General features: G+C 37.2%; 1 protein-coding gene across 1 annotated transcript in view; it reads right to left on the reverse strand.

The window, feature by feature from the left end:
* Nucleotides 1–16,563, reverse strand: part of COL19A1 (collagen type XIX alpha 1 chain) — a 398,183-nt gene that overhangs the window by 361,048 nt on the left and 20,572 nt on the right. Inside the window, exons 3-5 of the mRNA XM_036768309.1 lie at nt 9,108–9,231; nt 6,840–7,112; nt 3,299–3,379 (exon numbers count right to left, since the gene is read on the reverse strand). Of these exons, the coding sequence (XP_036624204.1) occupies nt 3,299–3,379; nt 6,840–7,112; nt 9,108–9,231 (478 nt within the window). The remainder of the gene's footprint in view (nt 1–3,298; nt 3,380–6,839; nt 7,113–9,107; nt 9,232–16,563) is intronic.

Consider the following 16,563-nt stretch of genomic DNA (forward strand, 5'->3'; position numbering starts at 1 on the left):
TGATTGGTCACGTACTACATCAGGGTCTTTAAAAGCTCCATAGCATAAGTGATTTTCAGCTGTTGATTCAGTCACTGGAAGGAAAGGGGACCAGTTCCAACTTTCTTTTGTATTTTTGTCTTGAGCTTTTTTGTTTGCTCATTTTTCCAGGCTATTTCTTGACTTTAGAGCTTGTGTTGGTGTTGGGCTTTGCTTTGGGGTAGAGGTAAAGAGGGGGTGAGGGTGGGAGGCAGAATGTCTGGCTGAGATTGTCTTTTATGTCCTTCTGCTGCTTTTGCAGCATAGTCCAGGGGTCTGTAAGTTTTTGGTGCTTCCAGAGTAGTGTGATCCGGGCAGAGGTCTGTTCCCTGCCTTCCTGGTCTGCAAATCCCTGACCTGGTTTGGATTTTCTGGCTTATGTATGACTGAGTTTTTGTAGACTGCTGCTGGACTCTGTCACACTCAGACTGCTGGGATGCTGTAATAGCAATTTAGATTTGAAGATCTTTCCCACCTATTAATAGGCCATGTGACCTATTCCCATAGGAAGCCTAAATCACATGCTGTGGGAGGAGCTTGCTGAGAGGAAAAGGAAAGTCTATCATAAGAAATTTTGGGAGAGCAGTTAGAGCTGGGGGGAGAGCAGACATGTGGTGGCAGTGCTGTGAGTGATTGTCAGTGACAAGGCCCCAGCAGGGGGCAGGAAGATTATGGGATGACTTGGCTCCCTGCTGTAATGTCATATTTTAGATTCCTTGCTGTTATTTTAAAGTGGCCTTACTGGTTCTGGAATTTGTTTGCTGCTTGTACAGGTCAGACTTACTGGTTTTGGGACCTGGTTCTCTGGTGTCTGAATAAATGGTTTACTTCTTATAACTTCTATACAAAGAGTCTCTTATATTTTGCAATATAGTACTACATAAGCATAATTATAATTATTGTCCATATTGTGATTATTACCTTGCTAATACAGATGCTCTCCAATTTCAGGAGAAACCAAACTTTTGGCTCTGCCTTGGTTTTAGTTTCCTACACTAGTTTATTTCACTGCAGACTTACGTGTGTGCCTAGAGGTTAGAACTGAGTCTCCCTTCTGCTCTTGGACAGACACACAGTTATGTTCTTGAACTTGTTCCTAGTTCGTTATACAGGTAGGGACCCTGCTCCCCTGCAACTTGACTGCTCCTCTCTGCCCTGAACTATGGACTCTGTGCAGAACTGAGTAATAGGCAACTGAGCTGCCAAGCGGCATCGATTCCTGCTCCCAGTGCTAGTACAGGGGTCCCCAGAGATCTTTCCTGCCAAGGTGTTTAGTCCTCTTACTGTGCCTGAGCACTGGTCTGATGCCATATCCACAGCCCATTTCTGCCTGCCGTGGTCACTGCTGCTGTACTCCTGGACAGACCCCACAGGCTGGAAAAATGATTCATTGTGGCTTTTTCCTGGCTTTCTCATCAATATATGGTTTGCACACTTTCTAGGTTGTTATGAAAATTTGTTTGTTTTTGGTGGGGTAGAGTTAAGGCAAAGTTGGGACCTCTCGCTTTGCCATCTTGACTCTGCCTCCTCTTACTTTCAAACTGTTGCCCTCTGTTCTTCTCCCTTCCCCTCAATAAAGCATTATTGAGCTCCTAGTATGTGCAAAGCCTTGTGCTAAGCACCAGTGGATACAAATAGAAAAATTAAGACAATTTCTGCTCTCGAGATCACATTCTAATAGGGTCAACAACACACAGAAGGCTTCAGCAGCATATCAGATGGAAAGGCCCCATGGTACTTAGGGTACAGTAGCAAAGCAGATGGCAATGCCTCTTCTTTAATTTTATTTCCATTGATTAAATAATAATAATATTTGATGTTGAACCATTTGACAGTGTCAAGGACTTTGGTGGCAAGAAATTTCTTTTTTTAAAAAAAATCCTGGTAATGAACTTCTGTGCCCAATCAACCTGGGCAAATGATAATGTCACCAACAAAAAATGAAGAAATTGGAAGGAGTCTTGGATTTGGACATATTGCATTTGAGGCAACAACCAAATAAAAATACTGAGTAGACAGCAATTGCTGCACCTATGATTAGCACTAGGGACAGAGGAGTTTAGTGTGACGGAAAGAGCAATTAGGAAAACAGTCAGGGGTTTCTGCTTTATTACTAACATGTTATGTTAGCTCCTTTGATCCTCCATCACCTCAGTACTACGGGTATTATTATCCCTGTTTTACAGATGAGGAAACTGAGGCTCAGAAAGGTTAAAGGACTTGCTTGTGCCAGGGGTGGAACTTGAGCCTTCTTGGCCACAAGTTCATAAATCCATCTGTTATTACATCATTCTTCCATGTCTGGGACACTTTCAGATGACATGCCTTCTTTCACCACTCAGCTCAGGTATCACTTACTCAGGAAAGTTTTTTCCATAATTCCCTCCATTATCTCCCTCCTTCAATACTCCTGAAGCGAGCATGTTGTTCTTTTATTTCTGCCCCTTTGCCTTTTTATGGGACCATCCTTTTATTTCCTACTTTGTATTCTATTTATCTGCGCTCATGTAATTCCCAGGAGGAGATAAATTCCTTGAAGGTGGTAACTTTCATTTTTGACTATGAACACCCAGCAGATAGCATAATATCTTGAACACAGTAGGTGCTTTATAAATGCTTGCTTGATTTAAACTGAAGTCTACTACTGTCATTTAATTGAAGAGTAAACTGAAGCCTAGAAGGGTAAGGTGACTTGCTCGCTGTTACAAAGGTTATGAGTAGCAGAACTAGTTTTTGAACAAAGTTCTACTAGATTCAAATCCCAGTGCCAAAAACTGCATTGGGAGCAAAGAAGAACAATGAAGAATCCTAGCAATATTCGTACTGATGAATTTCAATTTGAGCTGTTTTGATTTTGAACTGAAACTGGTGTACTCAGATAAGTAGTTTTTTTGTTAGAAATGTGCAATTTAGAAAACATGAACTGTAAATTTTGGGCTGGAATAGATATTAGATGTCACATGGTCCCACTACCTCTTTTTGCAAATGTGGAAAATAATTCCCCACTTGGAGTTAAGAAGACCAGAATGCTGTCTCAGATACTTACTAGCTATGTGACCCTGGGCAAGTCACTTAACCCTGTTTGCCTCAGTTTCCTCATCTATAAAATGAGCTGGAGAAGGAAATGGCAAACCATTCCAATATCTCTGCCAAGAAAACCCCAAACGGGGTCATGAAGAGTCAGACACAACTGAAATGTCTAAAAATCTATGGACGAAGAAAGTAAAAGATGGACTATGCAGGTCAATTGTCGCTTATTTTTCACACATAAACAACTTACCTTAGCATCTGATATTTCACAGCACATCTCTTGGGCTACAAAGTTTGGGTTACAGTAAACTTGAAGGCGGTGAAGTTCAATCTATTGAAAAACATAAAACGACAAGCAACTATTATAGATTTCTTGATATTGTTTATGTATGAGAGATTAAACACTCATGAAACATGTGAACATATCCAAAATGAAATCTTGAAATTAAACCTGACTTCTTGGCAGCTCTTTTGACAGATTAAAAAGGTTAATTCTAGGATTTAACCATTTCCTAGGTCTTTAGGCATGTTTGACCTCATTAGTAGAAACCAAGTAACAATGCTATGAATTGACAACTCTATTGATCTTTTCATATCAGAAAAGAAAAGGAATACCTAGTTGAGAAATCAAAGAGAAGCTACACCAAAAAAGAGTAACTGGTCTATCAAAGGGAATATAAAACATCAAAGCCTATTTTGGAAAATGCTTAACTCCTTTTTACCAGAGCTCTTACCGAAAAATGATCAGCTCACAGATACTATTCAATCTGAACTCAGCAATTAAATGAAACAAGTCTGCAAGTTTATATGTCCGTACAAACTATGTTTAAGATTTATGAATCTTAACATTTTTGTAGTGCCAGAGTTCTTTAATTTAAAAAAAAATTTGTTTCAAGACTGATTTAATCCTCAATCTGCATCCTCTAAAAGGGTACTGACATTTTTAATATGCCTTTAATTTTGTAGTAAATGTTATAAAACTCCTACCTCTAGCTGCTAAATTATCTTACAATTATTATAGTTCATTATACCATCTTTTATAGTTATTTATGTTACCCAATCTTTGCTCTTATTCACCTGATACCCCTGGGATGGAAAACATTTTTTCTGGGTAATGATATTTATTTATTTATTTTTGAGGGAGGAGGCTAGGCAATTGGGGTTAAGTGACTTGCCCAAGGTCACACAGTTTATTTTTAATGTTATTTATTTTGAGAGGCAGCATGTCATAGTGGATAGAAAGTTGGCCTTGAAGCCAGGAACACCTGAATTTAAGCCATGTCTCTACTACCTACTGACTGTGTGACCCTGGGCCAGTCATTTAACCTCAGTGCTGTAAGCAACTCTCTAGGACTATTAGTTGCAGACTAAAGCCTAGCCTGAGAGAGACTATCTTCATCTGGGAATTCCCTATCCTAATGAAATCACAGGTCCAATCTCTATCCTTTTCCTAATTTAATTTTAAACTTTCTTCCCCCAAAATACCACTAGCTGCACAAGGTATTTTTAATGGTCACAATTATATATTTTGGAATTCAAGTATAATTGTTTAAGAACTGTGAATTATTATTGCTGTTGATTCATTTTAGTCATGTCTGACTTTTTGTGATCCCATTTGGGGTTTTCTTGGCAAAGATACTGGAGTGGTTTTCCATTTCCTTCTCCAACTCATTTTACAGATGAAGAAACTGAGGCAAACAGGGTTCATTGATTTACCTGGTATTATATAGCTAGTAAGAGTCTGAAGTCAAATTTGAACTCGGGTCTTCCATCCACTACACAACACCTAGCTGCCCAAGAGCTATGAGTTACCTCAATAAAATATTTTCATAGGTTTTTTTTGGGGGGGTGCTTTTTTTTACAATCCTTCTCATGAAAATTTAGTAATATCAAATTTAGCTTATAAATGTTCACTTCTAAAAAATCTTCAAAGTCCAGTTTTATATTCCTTCTTCTCCAAATTGTAGGAGATTAATCATCTCAGCCTTAGAGATAAATGTAAAAGCATCTTCAGATTGGTAAGATTTTTGTAAACCTGGACTGCCCTTCCCAAAGTCATGAGATCATTGATTTAGAACTTGAAGAGGCCTTAGAGATCATCTAGTTCAATGCCTTCCTTTTACCATTGAGACTTAGAGAGAGTAAGCAACTTGTACAAGGTCACACAGGTACTTCATGGCAAAATTCAAACTCAGCTCCTCTGCCTGCAGTTCCAGCAGCACACTTTATACTGTACCACACCCACTACCTCTCCAAATTATATGGCTGATGGTAATGTTGCTTGAAGAACTGGAGCCCAAGAGAACACTATTAAACCCATAGCAGATTATTTAATACAGTACATAATTCAAAGCAACTGCTATTGAGAAGCTGAATGGACAGAGTCTATTGTTCTTAAATAAGAATTTCAGATAATCTGGAATCATTTAAAGCTCATGTTTCCCCAGCCCTTTGCATTTCAAAAATCCAATCTTTTAACATAATTATATTATGCATCATACTCTCACATTTTACCAAAATTTAATTTTCCATAAAATTGCTCTTTTTAGACTGGACCCAATTTCTTTTAAACCTACTGTCCACAGATAATTTGTCCAGGCTATATTATGTGTCAAAATATTATACCTATTTATATGTGTATTATGAAAGCCAGCATAGCATGGTGAATAGAGGTCCTGGTCTTGGAGTCAGGATGACTTGCATGGGTTCAAGACCTGATTTTGATACCCAATAACTGTGTGACTATGAACAAGTCCCTCAACCTCTTAAGGTCCTCAGCTGCATTCTAAGACTTTAAGTTATAGATGAATTGCTGATATTAATCAGTGGAGGATGTTCTGACATTGATGAAATCATGGCCCTAGAGAGAGACAGACAAACAGAGAGAAAGAAGAGACAAAGAGAAATGGGGGAGGGTGTGGCAATCTGGATATAAATATGTCTAACCTGTGATTTTCATTGGTGTTATAGACTCACAGTGAGGAAACTTCTTCTACCAACGGAGACCAGCACCTATTAAGCAACTTGTAGTCTTAAAGAGTTGTCTAGGTACCTGAGAAGATGGGTCACTTGCCCAGGGTCACAAAACCAATAGGAGTCAGAGGTAGGGATTCAAACCAAGTCTTCCTGATTCTGAGGCCAGCTTTCTAGCCTTTATGCTACATGTGTATACATATAAACATATGTATGTATAGGTACAGTTAGCCCTTCCACATTGTGACTTTCTCCCTCATGGTTTCTATATTGATGGGTCGGCATAAGAAATTAAATGGGAATTCGGGGGGAGTTTTGCAGAAGCTGTAGATGACTTGTGAAGACCAGCAGACACCACAGATCCTATGACCAAATACTTAACCCAAATTTTATAATAAGGTACTGCAAATACCCCATAAAAGAAAAACAAAAAATTCAGACTTCTTCGTTATGAAAGGAAGGATAAAAAATTTTTTGTGGATTTTCCAGATCAAGGGCATGCCACACCCCTAACCCCCATGATGTAGAAAGTATAACTGTGTATATATATATATATATATATATATATATATATATATATATATATATATATTTGCACACACACACACACACATTTCTGCATGTATACATCCATATTTGTATGTATACGTATATCATGTGACCATCAACGAGCTTACACAAGGTAGTCTTTTTTACTTAATATTGGCACAATTTCTTTTGGAAGGATACATAAAATAAGGAATCAAAGAAAAGTATACTTTGCTTTAATACAGAAGCATTGTCCGTTTGCTGTCCTGGTCACAAGCATTGCTACTTACATCTACAGGCTTGCCATCCGATGCCCGCGCAGCAATGACAGTTCTGCCATGAAAGTCAACAGAGTCCTTTTCATCTGTCTGCCTTCTCTCAACTAAATTGCAATCCACATACAGGGAAAGGATCCTGGACTGCATGCTGAGGCCGAGCTTATGCCATTGCCGGTCAAATAGAGGATAAATTTCTCGACTTTTAAAAATGTAATGCAACATTTCTCCCTGATGAAAGGCCATCACTTCCACTGCCTTTTTTGTACCATCAATTATTATAGATACCTGCAAAAATATAAAATGTTTACATATCTTATTCTTTAAAAATATTTTGAAGCTGCTTTAAAAATGGAAAGTAGTATCAAAGAAAAAAAAAGAAATGAAGGTGATATAAACAGAGTGATGTCATTAGTACCTTATTAAATTTAACATGCCTGGGGTGTGAATGAAATGTACTTTTAAAAAAAGTGTTCAAGTTCGTTGTTTCTTATGCAATCATTTTATTCTCTGTATATTTAAATGTTCTTATTAATGATTAAATTCATCACAAAAAGAATTTTAAAACAAAATTTAAGACTGCCACATCAAGATGTGTACAAACAATATCTTAACTCAGTGAAAGACCAAATTTGTGAATCACCAGGCCAACGCAAAACCACAATAGTGTCTTTAGTATATAATAAGTACTTAATAAATGCTTATTGACTGAATGTCAAAAAGAGGAGGAAATAAGGTGTTCAAGATAATTAAAATCCCATTATCCAATAAGGTCTAGGTAACTATAGCTTCAGTTCAGATATTACTAACTTTCAAAGATTCTTTTATCTCATTTCTCACAACTACTGTTCCAAACCTCTTTATCTTTGAACATCCCATTAAGTTCATCCTCAACCCTAGCACCCACAACTGGATACGTAGCCTACTCCTTGAGGTCTTCTGAGCCTCACTCTTAAAACCTTGTCAGCATTCTTGTCCATTCTCCTCCAGCTAGGGAATAGGATCATTGGATCATAGAAAATGACCTTCAAGGTCACCTGGTCTAACATCCTCATTTCACAGATGAGGAAATTGAACCTCAGAAATGTTAAGTGACTTTCCCAAGGTGATTCTGCTAATACCTGACAGAGCCACTCTCTTCTATCTTCAATCATCACCTGACAGCTCATTCCTTTCTAACTTTTTAGAAGTTAACTCAGGTCTCCTTAATGGAAAATAGGCCCTTTCTCAACCTTGTTAGTCCATCTAGCTCCCATCCTGTATTTCTCCTTCCATTCATAGCAAATGTTCTTGAAGAATATTGTTCTACATCTATTATTGCCTCTACTTCCTCACTATCTACTCCCTCCTCAATCCCCTATAGATGACCTTCTGTCTCCACTACTATATTGAAGCTGTTGTCGCTAAAGTAACAGCCTCTCTATCACCAAATACAATGCATACTCACCCTCCTTGGTCTCTGCAGCTTTTTGAGCTATTGACAACCCCCTCTTAGGAAATATTTTCTCTTTTCTTGATTTCAGAGAGAAATGTACTTTCCTGGTTCACTTCCAAACTCTCAAATTGCTCCTTCTCTGTCTTCTTCACTGGCTTCCCATGCTCTTCCAGATCCCTTATTTTGGACATGTTCCTCTTCCCTTTTCTTTCTATATAATACTCAGTGCTTTGGTGACCTCATTCACGATCATGATTTCAACTACCTCATCTACATGCATGATTTCTAAGTGTATATTTTGACTTTTCTTCTGACTTTTCTTTTAAGGTCCAGACACAAATATTCAACTACCTATAAGACATTTCTACCCCCTGCCACCTCAAACTCAATGTGCCAAAACAAAACTTATCTTTCCTCCTAAACACATTTCTCTTTCTGACTCAATTATTTCTCACTATTCACCTAGTCTACTATTTCTACAATCTTAAAATTATTTTTGATTTTTCCTTCTTAACTCAATCACATGCAGCCAGAAACCAAGTCTTGTCAATTCTATCAGATAGGTAGTAGAGTTCACAGTGCCATTCACAATGCTCTTTTTCCAGTCTTGAATTCAGGAAATGTTCGTATCTGTTGATTTTTGTCAAATTCATAATAATAACAAAAGAACTTTATAAGAATTCTCATCCTCGACCATTGTGTTAGCCATTTAATTCAGTTTTATTTTTCTTAAAATTATGGGAAGACTTTTGGGAGTAAAACTGTCTTTATATATATTTGCACTACCTAATATTTCCTTGACCTTTTCTTACAAGAGAAAAGTAGTGTAAACTCTTATGTCTTCTTACCTGTGGTACATTACGATGATCTAACAATTGCCACAGAAACCATCGTTCCTTTTTGGTGCTTCGTCGCACACGAAATATGGCTGCTATGGAATATTCTTCTGGAAGTCCTTTGGGAAATATCTTCCTATGAAGGAAAAAACAAAATCCGAGCTATTATTATCAACCCATTAAAGAGAATATAAGAAGACTTTATTTTAAAAAGCTAATAAAAGGACAAATTCAATCATTATATTGAATGGGACACAACTTCTTGGCCATGGCTCCTTTATTACTCTGTAACTCAGTACTAAGTGAGATAATTTATGTAAAGTCCTTTACAAACCATCAAGTGCTACATAAATGCTAGCTATTATTAGAACTCTTACATAATGGAAAAATGGAAGCTACAGAACATACTTATTCATATTGGTTTTGCTTTTGTGTATTTGCAGATATTTTACTACTGAAACTGAAGTGGGCGGGGAAGGGGATAGGGAGAAGTTATGTAGTAACATCTAATAGTGAAGTTCCAGCAATTAATGAAGCTAGTCTGAGTTTTAAAGGGGACTTGTAATCATGTGAATATAAAGGATCATGTTGTCTGTTACTCAAAGCTGAAGATTTATCACATTAAACTTTAAACTTTTTTTATCACACTAAATTCCTTTGATTATAAGGCTATTTAAACCTCTAGTAATAATCCCAAAATATCACTGGAGCTTCAATTTTTGACCTATTTTTATTCCTATAAGGGAGGAAAGGGAATAAACAAAATCCTTATTCATGACAGCAAAAGCTAGTATGATATATTAGAGGTATCTGTGTTTGTGTCTTAGCTCCCTAATAGGCAGTAAGCTTTATGAGGGCAGAGGTCATGTGTTATCTAAATTTTATCTTTCCCCTAACACCTTGTATAATGATACTCAAAACAGAAGCTTAATAAATGTTTGATGAATGAATTCATGAATATTGTATTCTGTGCCAGGCCTAGCTCAGGCCACTCCTGTGATTCAGGTGCAGCATTAGAAAGGAATGAGGCAGTAGCAGACCATGGAACGCAATAAAAATAACTTTAATGAGAATAATTAAAATGAAAACAGTTCCTGAAGTTGAAAACAGTACTTACTCACACCAAAAGTTTACTACTCTACCACTTTAGTGCCCTCTCATTAGATCATGAGTTCCTTGAGAGACAGGTACTGTCTTTTGCCTCTTGCTGTATCCCCAGGATTCATCAGAATGCCTGGCATATAGTTTTTTTTTGTTATTGTTATTGGTCAGTCATTCAGTCCAGTCCAACTCTTTGTGACCCTGTAACAGCAGTGTTGTTAGCAGCTGCTGTGGCTGTGTAAGACCAATAACACCAGCACGCAGAAGGCCTACTAACAAAGGTTCTTTGATCTGCTTTTCTAAGGAAAGCAATTTTAAGGGGTTAAAAATCTCAGTTTAATTAAACATACATGTATCATTCACTTAGTTCTGGGGGAAAAGATCAGCCCCCAAACTTTAGGGCAAACACAAATAGAAATTACAAGCATATATTATATACACAGAGCAAATAACACAAACCAGTCCATCCAAGAAAGCACCAACATCTGGGTTATCAAAGCTGGGGGGCAGTGGCCTGCTTCAACAGCTTGCCCAGAGTCTCATTACTCTTTTAATGAGTGTACCCCCAGAAATCAAGTGCTAACCTTCCAGTACGTATACCCTGTTCAGGATCCTGAGGGCTGGGGCCAATTTAGCATTTAGGGTATGGGAAATCAGGGTGTTGGAAAGTTAGTCAATCACTAGTACCACATCATATGCATTGTTTCCAATCAATGACTCCTGATTGCCTTAGTGCTGAGAGACACTCCAAGACAAAAAGATCCCATTTTACCTGCCCCATTCAAACAAAGGCCAGACTCATTAAAGGCACTTGATAGCCTTAGCCTCCCAAAAGAGAAGAACAGCAAAAAACATCCTGCCCTGATTGCCATTACAGACCCCGTAGACCATACTGTCTGTGGGGTTTTCTTGGCAAAGATACTGCAGTGATTTACCATTTTCTTCTCTAGTGGATCAAGGCAAACATTGGTTAAATGACTTGCCTTGGCTCACACCACTAGTAAGAGTCTGAGGCTGGATTTGAACTCAGGTCTTCCTGACTCCGAGCCCAGTATTCTATCCACTGGCATACAGTAGGTACTTAATAAATGTGCATTGACTATTGTCTGACCCCAATCCCCACCTCCCTTATTCTAGGGCAATTTGCAATGCTAGGTCAGAAAGGTATCCCAACAAGGCAATGGGAATTCCACTAAGACTTCTGACACCAAATTCTCAAAGGCCCTTAGGACTTTTTACATTTCAGGCAGCAAGGAAACCAAACTGCCTCCCTTAAAGGACTAGTTCAGCTTATATAAAATAAACTCTGCTCCTACCACAGTGGGCGAAAGAAACACTTCACATGCTTCCTTCCCTCAGTATGATCTACATTTAAAAAGGAGACAAACCTATTAAAAAAACCATTTCAAATATATCATGAATTCAAATACATCAAGAAAAGCAGCAGAATTTCCCACTCTCATGCCAGCTAAGAAAAGTGTGAAGACTGCTGAGGCTCACACTGTCTTCATGAACCAAACAGGGGACTTAAAATCAGGTCTTCCTAACTTGGGGAAGGGGAAAGAAGAATAGAAATAAGCATTTATATAGTTCATATTATATGTCAGGTACTGCACTAAGTACCTTACAAAAATTAGCTCATTTGAACCCCCACAATAAATTTGTGATGCAGGTGCTGTTATTATCCCATTTTGTAGTTGAAGAAATTGAGGCAGACAGAGGTTAAATGACTTGCCCAGTAAGTGAGGTTGGATTTGAACTCGGGGCTTTCTGATTCTAGGCCTAGCACTCTATTACCTAGTTTCCTCAAAGCCACCTATCACTCCATGATTCCATGTTACTAGGGAAACTAATTTTTTCTTAAAAATTGTGTGTTTTCAAGGGTAAAAATAAATGAAATAGAGGAAATCTGAGGGCAAACATGTAAGTTAAGAACTTGTCTGTAGTTCTTAGTAACTTGAAAAACACACAAGCCCCATAATTCAGCTACTTCTGATCAACGTGAATATGTGGTGATGGTAAATAGCAATTTATTCCTCTGCAAACTCACTATCAGAGACCAATTAGGATAGGCAAGGTTGGTAATGACTTGCATTACTAACTCCTTCATAAGCTTATGCAGGAATATATGAATGCTTCTAAAATATAATTTCTGCTGAAAATACATACTGCTGATAAGATAAGCTTTTATTACTGTTTATTATACAGTAATATATTTAATTTAGGGAGAGAAGATTTCTTAATATCTCAAAAAAATGACATGATACGTAATTCTAAGAAATGTGAATTGCTCAGTAATTAAAATTCTAACTCCAGAAACTAAAAGGTGTTCTATTTCAAGAATATATTCTTCCATTGCTGAAGAGAAACAATTTAAGCTAATGTTATTTAAAAGAAAGGATATTATAGAAGATTAATAAATTTCATTGTGCTATCTAACACTTTTGTTCTTCAGTCATTTTTCAGTCATGTCCGACTCTTTGCAACCTTATTTGGGACTTTCTTGGCAAAGATACTGGAGTGGTTTGCCATTTCTTTCTCCATATCTATAACTTAGCCTAGGGTAATTAATGAAGGAAGAAACCCACTATCATCTTCCTTCTTGTGACTATATAATCTGCCTTCAAAAAATGGTTTTGCTAGACTCTTTGAAAGTTTCAGGCAGAAATATGTCTATATCATGGAAAGGATCCATCTACATGAAGATGCTTCTGACTACATTTTATGTTTTAGAAAAGAAACTGGAAACCAAGTGAGTGCCCATTGGTAGGGAGAATGGATCAACAAATTGTGTTTTATCAATATAATGGAATATGATTTTGCTGAGAGAAATGATGAAAATGAAGGCTTCAGAGAAAACTTGGGAAGATTAAGAAATGATACAGAAAGAAATGAGCAGAACCAAATGAACAAATTACGTAATGATGATAATAAAGTAAAAGAAAAATAACTTTGAAAGTCCTCAGAACCCAGTCATAAATCATGACTTCAAAAAACTGATAATGAAGTATCCCTCCCACCTCTTGGCAGAGAGGTAATGTACTAGAGGCGCAGAATAAGACATACATTTTGAGGTTTTGGCCAATGTGTTGGTGCATTTTGCTAGACTATATTTGTGTCAAGGGAAAGCTTTGGGCAAGGGAAGGAAAGGAGATATGAATTAGGGGGTAGTGACAAAGACACACAAAAAATAGAAAGGAGTATCAATAAAGCATTATTTAAAATACAAAGAAGAAAACAAAACCAAAAAAACTCCAGGTGGCAAACAGCAATTTTATTACTACCTTGTTAAACTTATACTTTAAAAAATAAAATGCACATAATAGAGGCTCATGTTTTCATATATATAATCCTGATTCTTTGTTCTTTGTGTATCCAAATATGTTTCTTTTAAGTTCACAGTGATTTTAAAAATTCTTGTATTTAAAATAATAAAAAGAAATAAAAACATACTTTTAATCTTTAGGATATAACTGCATTCACAACCTCACAAATACTGACAATAAATGCTTTAATACCATTTCTCTGTATCATGTAGCAGTGTCCCATATAAAGGCAGTCAACTGAATCATACTTTGGTCAAATACCAGAGATATACAATGACAACACACTATGTCTGAGCTATTTGAGCTTGAATATCTTTGAAAGGGGTGTGGTTTCCTCTAAGATATTCTATCCATTGCTTATTCAGTGATACTTCCATTGAAAATAAATATTGCTGCTATCACTTGTTGAATCATTCGAATAAAACATAATTACATTTTTCTGGAGTGAACACTGAAGTAGGATGAGGGAGGGGTGATAAACCTTTTTTATATATTTCATCGGACTCATAAATGAAAATATTAATAATCTATAAGAACTTTAAAGAATATTTTAATAGGTGTTGATACTAAACACAAACTCCAAGCTATGTGGAACAAAAATATTTGAAAATACAGCAACCTAGCAAAGAAGTTCAAAGCCATGTGGGAACAAGACAAGGTGCATATCATCCTTGCTGTCCCATCTGCTATTGGAATTACACTGAGAATGCTTTCAGTGAGCCCACAGAGGATAAGCTTACATTCTAATACAGCTAAGATGGTACAATGGATACATCTTAGGACTTCAAATCAGGAATATTTGAGTTCAAATGTGGTCTCAGACTCTTAATAGTTGTGTGTCCCTGGGCAAGTCATTTAATCTTGCTCAGCCTTAGTTTTCTCACCTTTAAAATGGGGATAATAATAGTATGTGCCTCACAGGTTTGTTATGAGGATCAAATGACATAATGTAAAACACTTCACAAGTTTTAATTTGTTGGTGTTGTTCAGTCATTTTCAGTCATGTTCATGTCTTTGTGACATGTGGGGTTTTCTGGGCAAAGATGCTGGAGTAGTCTGCCATTTCTTTCTCCACTTCATTTTACAGATGAGGAAACTGAGGCAAACAGGGTTAAGTAATTTGTCCAGGGTCACACAGCTAATTAACTGTCACAGGCTTGATTCGAAATCAGAAGATGAGTCTTCCTGATTCCAGGCTCGGCAGTCTATTTATCTAGCTGAACCTTAAAGTGTTATATATTGGCTATTATTAAAATACAAAAAACAGTCATCTCATTTAGATGCGCAATAGTCCACATTACTCTAAATATAAAAGAATGATTGTCATTATCCTTGACTCACTTTCTCACCTCCACTTTCTATAAATAGTTGACAAGTCCTGTCATTTCTACCTTCACAGCATCTCTCCTATAGGATCACTTCTCTCCTTTGACACTGCTACTACCCTAGTGCAGGCCCTTATCACTTCACCCCTGAACTATTTCAGTAGCCTGCTGATTGTTTTTTTCCTGACTCAGGTCTTGGGCCACTTCAGTTCATTCTCCACTCAGTTGTCAAGCTATCTTTGTAAAGCACAGATCTGACCTTCTTACTACCCCTTCTCATTCAATAAACTCCAGTGGCTCCCAAATGCCTTCAGCATCAAATATAAAATCTCCTGTTTGGTTTTTAAAGTCCTTCACAACCCAGCTCCTACCTGCCTTTCCTTTTCCCCAAGTAGTATGGGATCCAGTGACACTGGTATTCTTGTTGTTCTCAAGCAAGACTCAATGGCTATCCCTGACTCTTGGCACTTCTCTCCCTCCTCATATCTGCCTCCCAGTTTCCCCAGCTTCCTTCAAGTTTCACCTAAAGTTCTACTTTCCGCAAGGAGCCCTTCCTAGTTCTCCTTAATCTTAGTGGCTTTCCTCTAAGATTATCTCCAACTTACCCTATCTTTTTTGTACATAGTTGCTTGAGTATTATTTCTGCCATTAAAACACGAGCCCCGTGAGAGCAGGAACTGATTTTTGCCTTCTTTGTATTCCCCATCACTTAGCATACTGCTTGACACATAGTAGACACTTAATGCTTGTTGACTTGGCTCACATTCAGGAAATGTTTTATTCATTATATTTATATCTTCAGCATTCAACACAGTGTCTGCCACTTAGTAGGGCTTAATAAATACCTGCTGACTGACTTGGTTTTTTCCAGGACCATTTTTATGTGAACCCCATAAAAAGAAATAAGAAGAATGAGATGGTGATGAGGATACCCTAAGGCAGCTTATACAAAGATGAACACTTCCTCACCACAAAGTAGTAAGAAAATTGATGCTTACTCTTAGAGCACATGATAAAACAAAAGGCAAAACTTGGAGAAATATTTTTGGATCACGTAGCTATCACTTTACTGAGAAATAACAGGCTGAAAATGGGTGCATGCTACTGGATTTGTCTAATGTCATTGAAAGTGGTTTATCTCTGAATGTAGCCTCCGAAACAGCAAGGATCCAAGTACTTATAAATGCTTATTGATTGGTTGATGGGGTCAAAGGTCCTTCCATGGGAGATATCCACATGAAAAGAGCCAACAATATGTCAACAAAGAAGCATTGAACAAATATATGAATCAGGCTGATTTGTTTGTGAAAATGGAGGGTTTGTGATGGCTTCAGGATAAGATCACTGCTATCAGAAATTACAGGAGAATTATGCTTTAGCAGCCTCCACTTAGTGGTCAATGTATATTATGCAAGGAAATTTTAGAAACTGTACAGCACATCACTAAGCTCCAAGATCTAACATCTACCAAAGACATAGCAAGACATGATCTGGTGGCTAGAATTATATATTAGAAGCTCATATTTTTTATAGACTGAAAGATGACAAATTCCTTTATTACAAATGCAAACCTCAAAATAACCTGGACAGTTCAAAGAATAAATTATACTGAAATCATACCATTATCATGGATTAAGTTTTGTCCACAATCTCCTGGAAATGACACTGATTCATAAGAAAGATGTTTTTCATAGGTACCACCATACCAGATAACCA

This window comes from Trichosurus vulpecula, chromosome 7, assembly GCF_011100635.1.
Source record: "Trichosurus vulpecula isolate mTriVul1 chromosome 7, mTriVul1.pri, whole genome shotgun sequence".
Lineage (NCBI taxonomy): Eukaryota > Metazoa > Chordata > Mammalia > Diprotodontia > Phalangeridae > Trichosurus > Trichosurus vulpecula.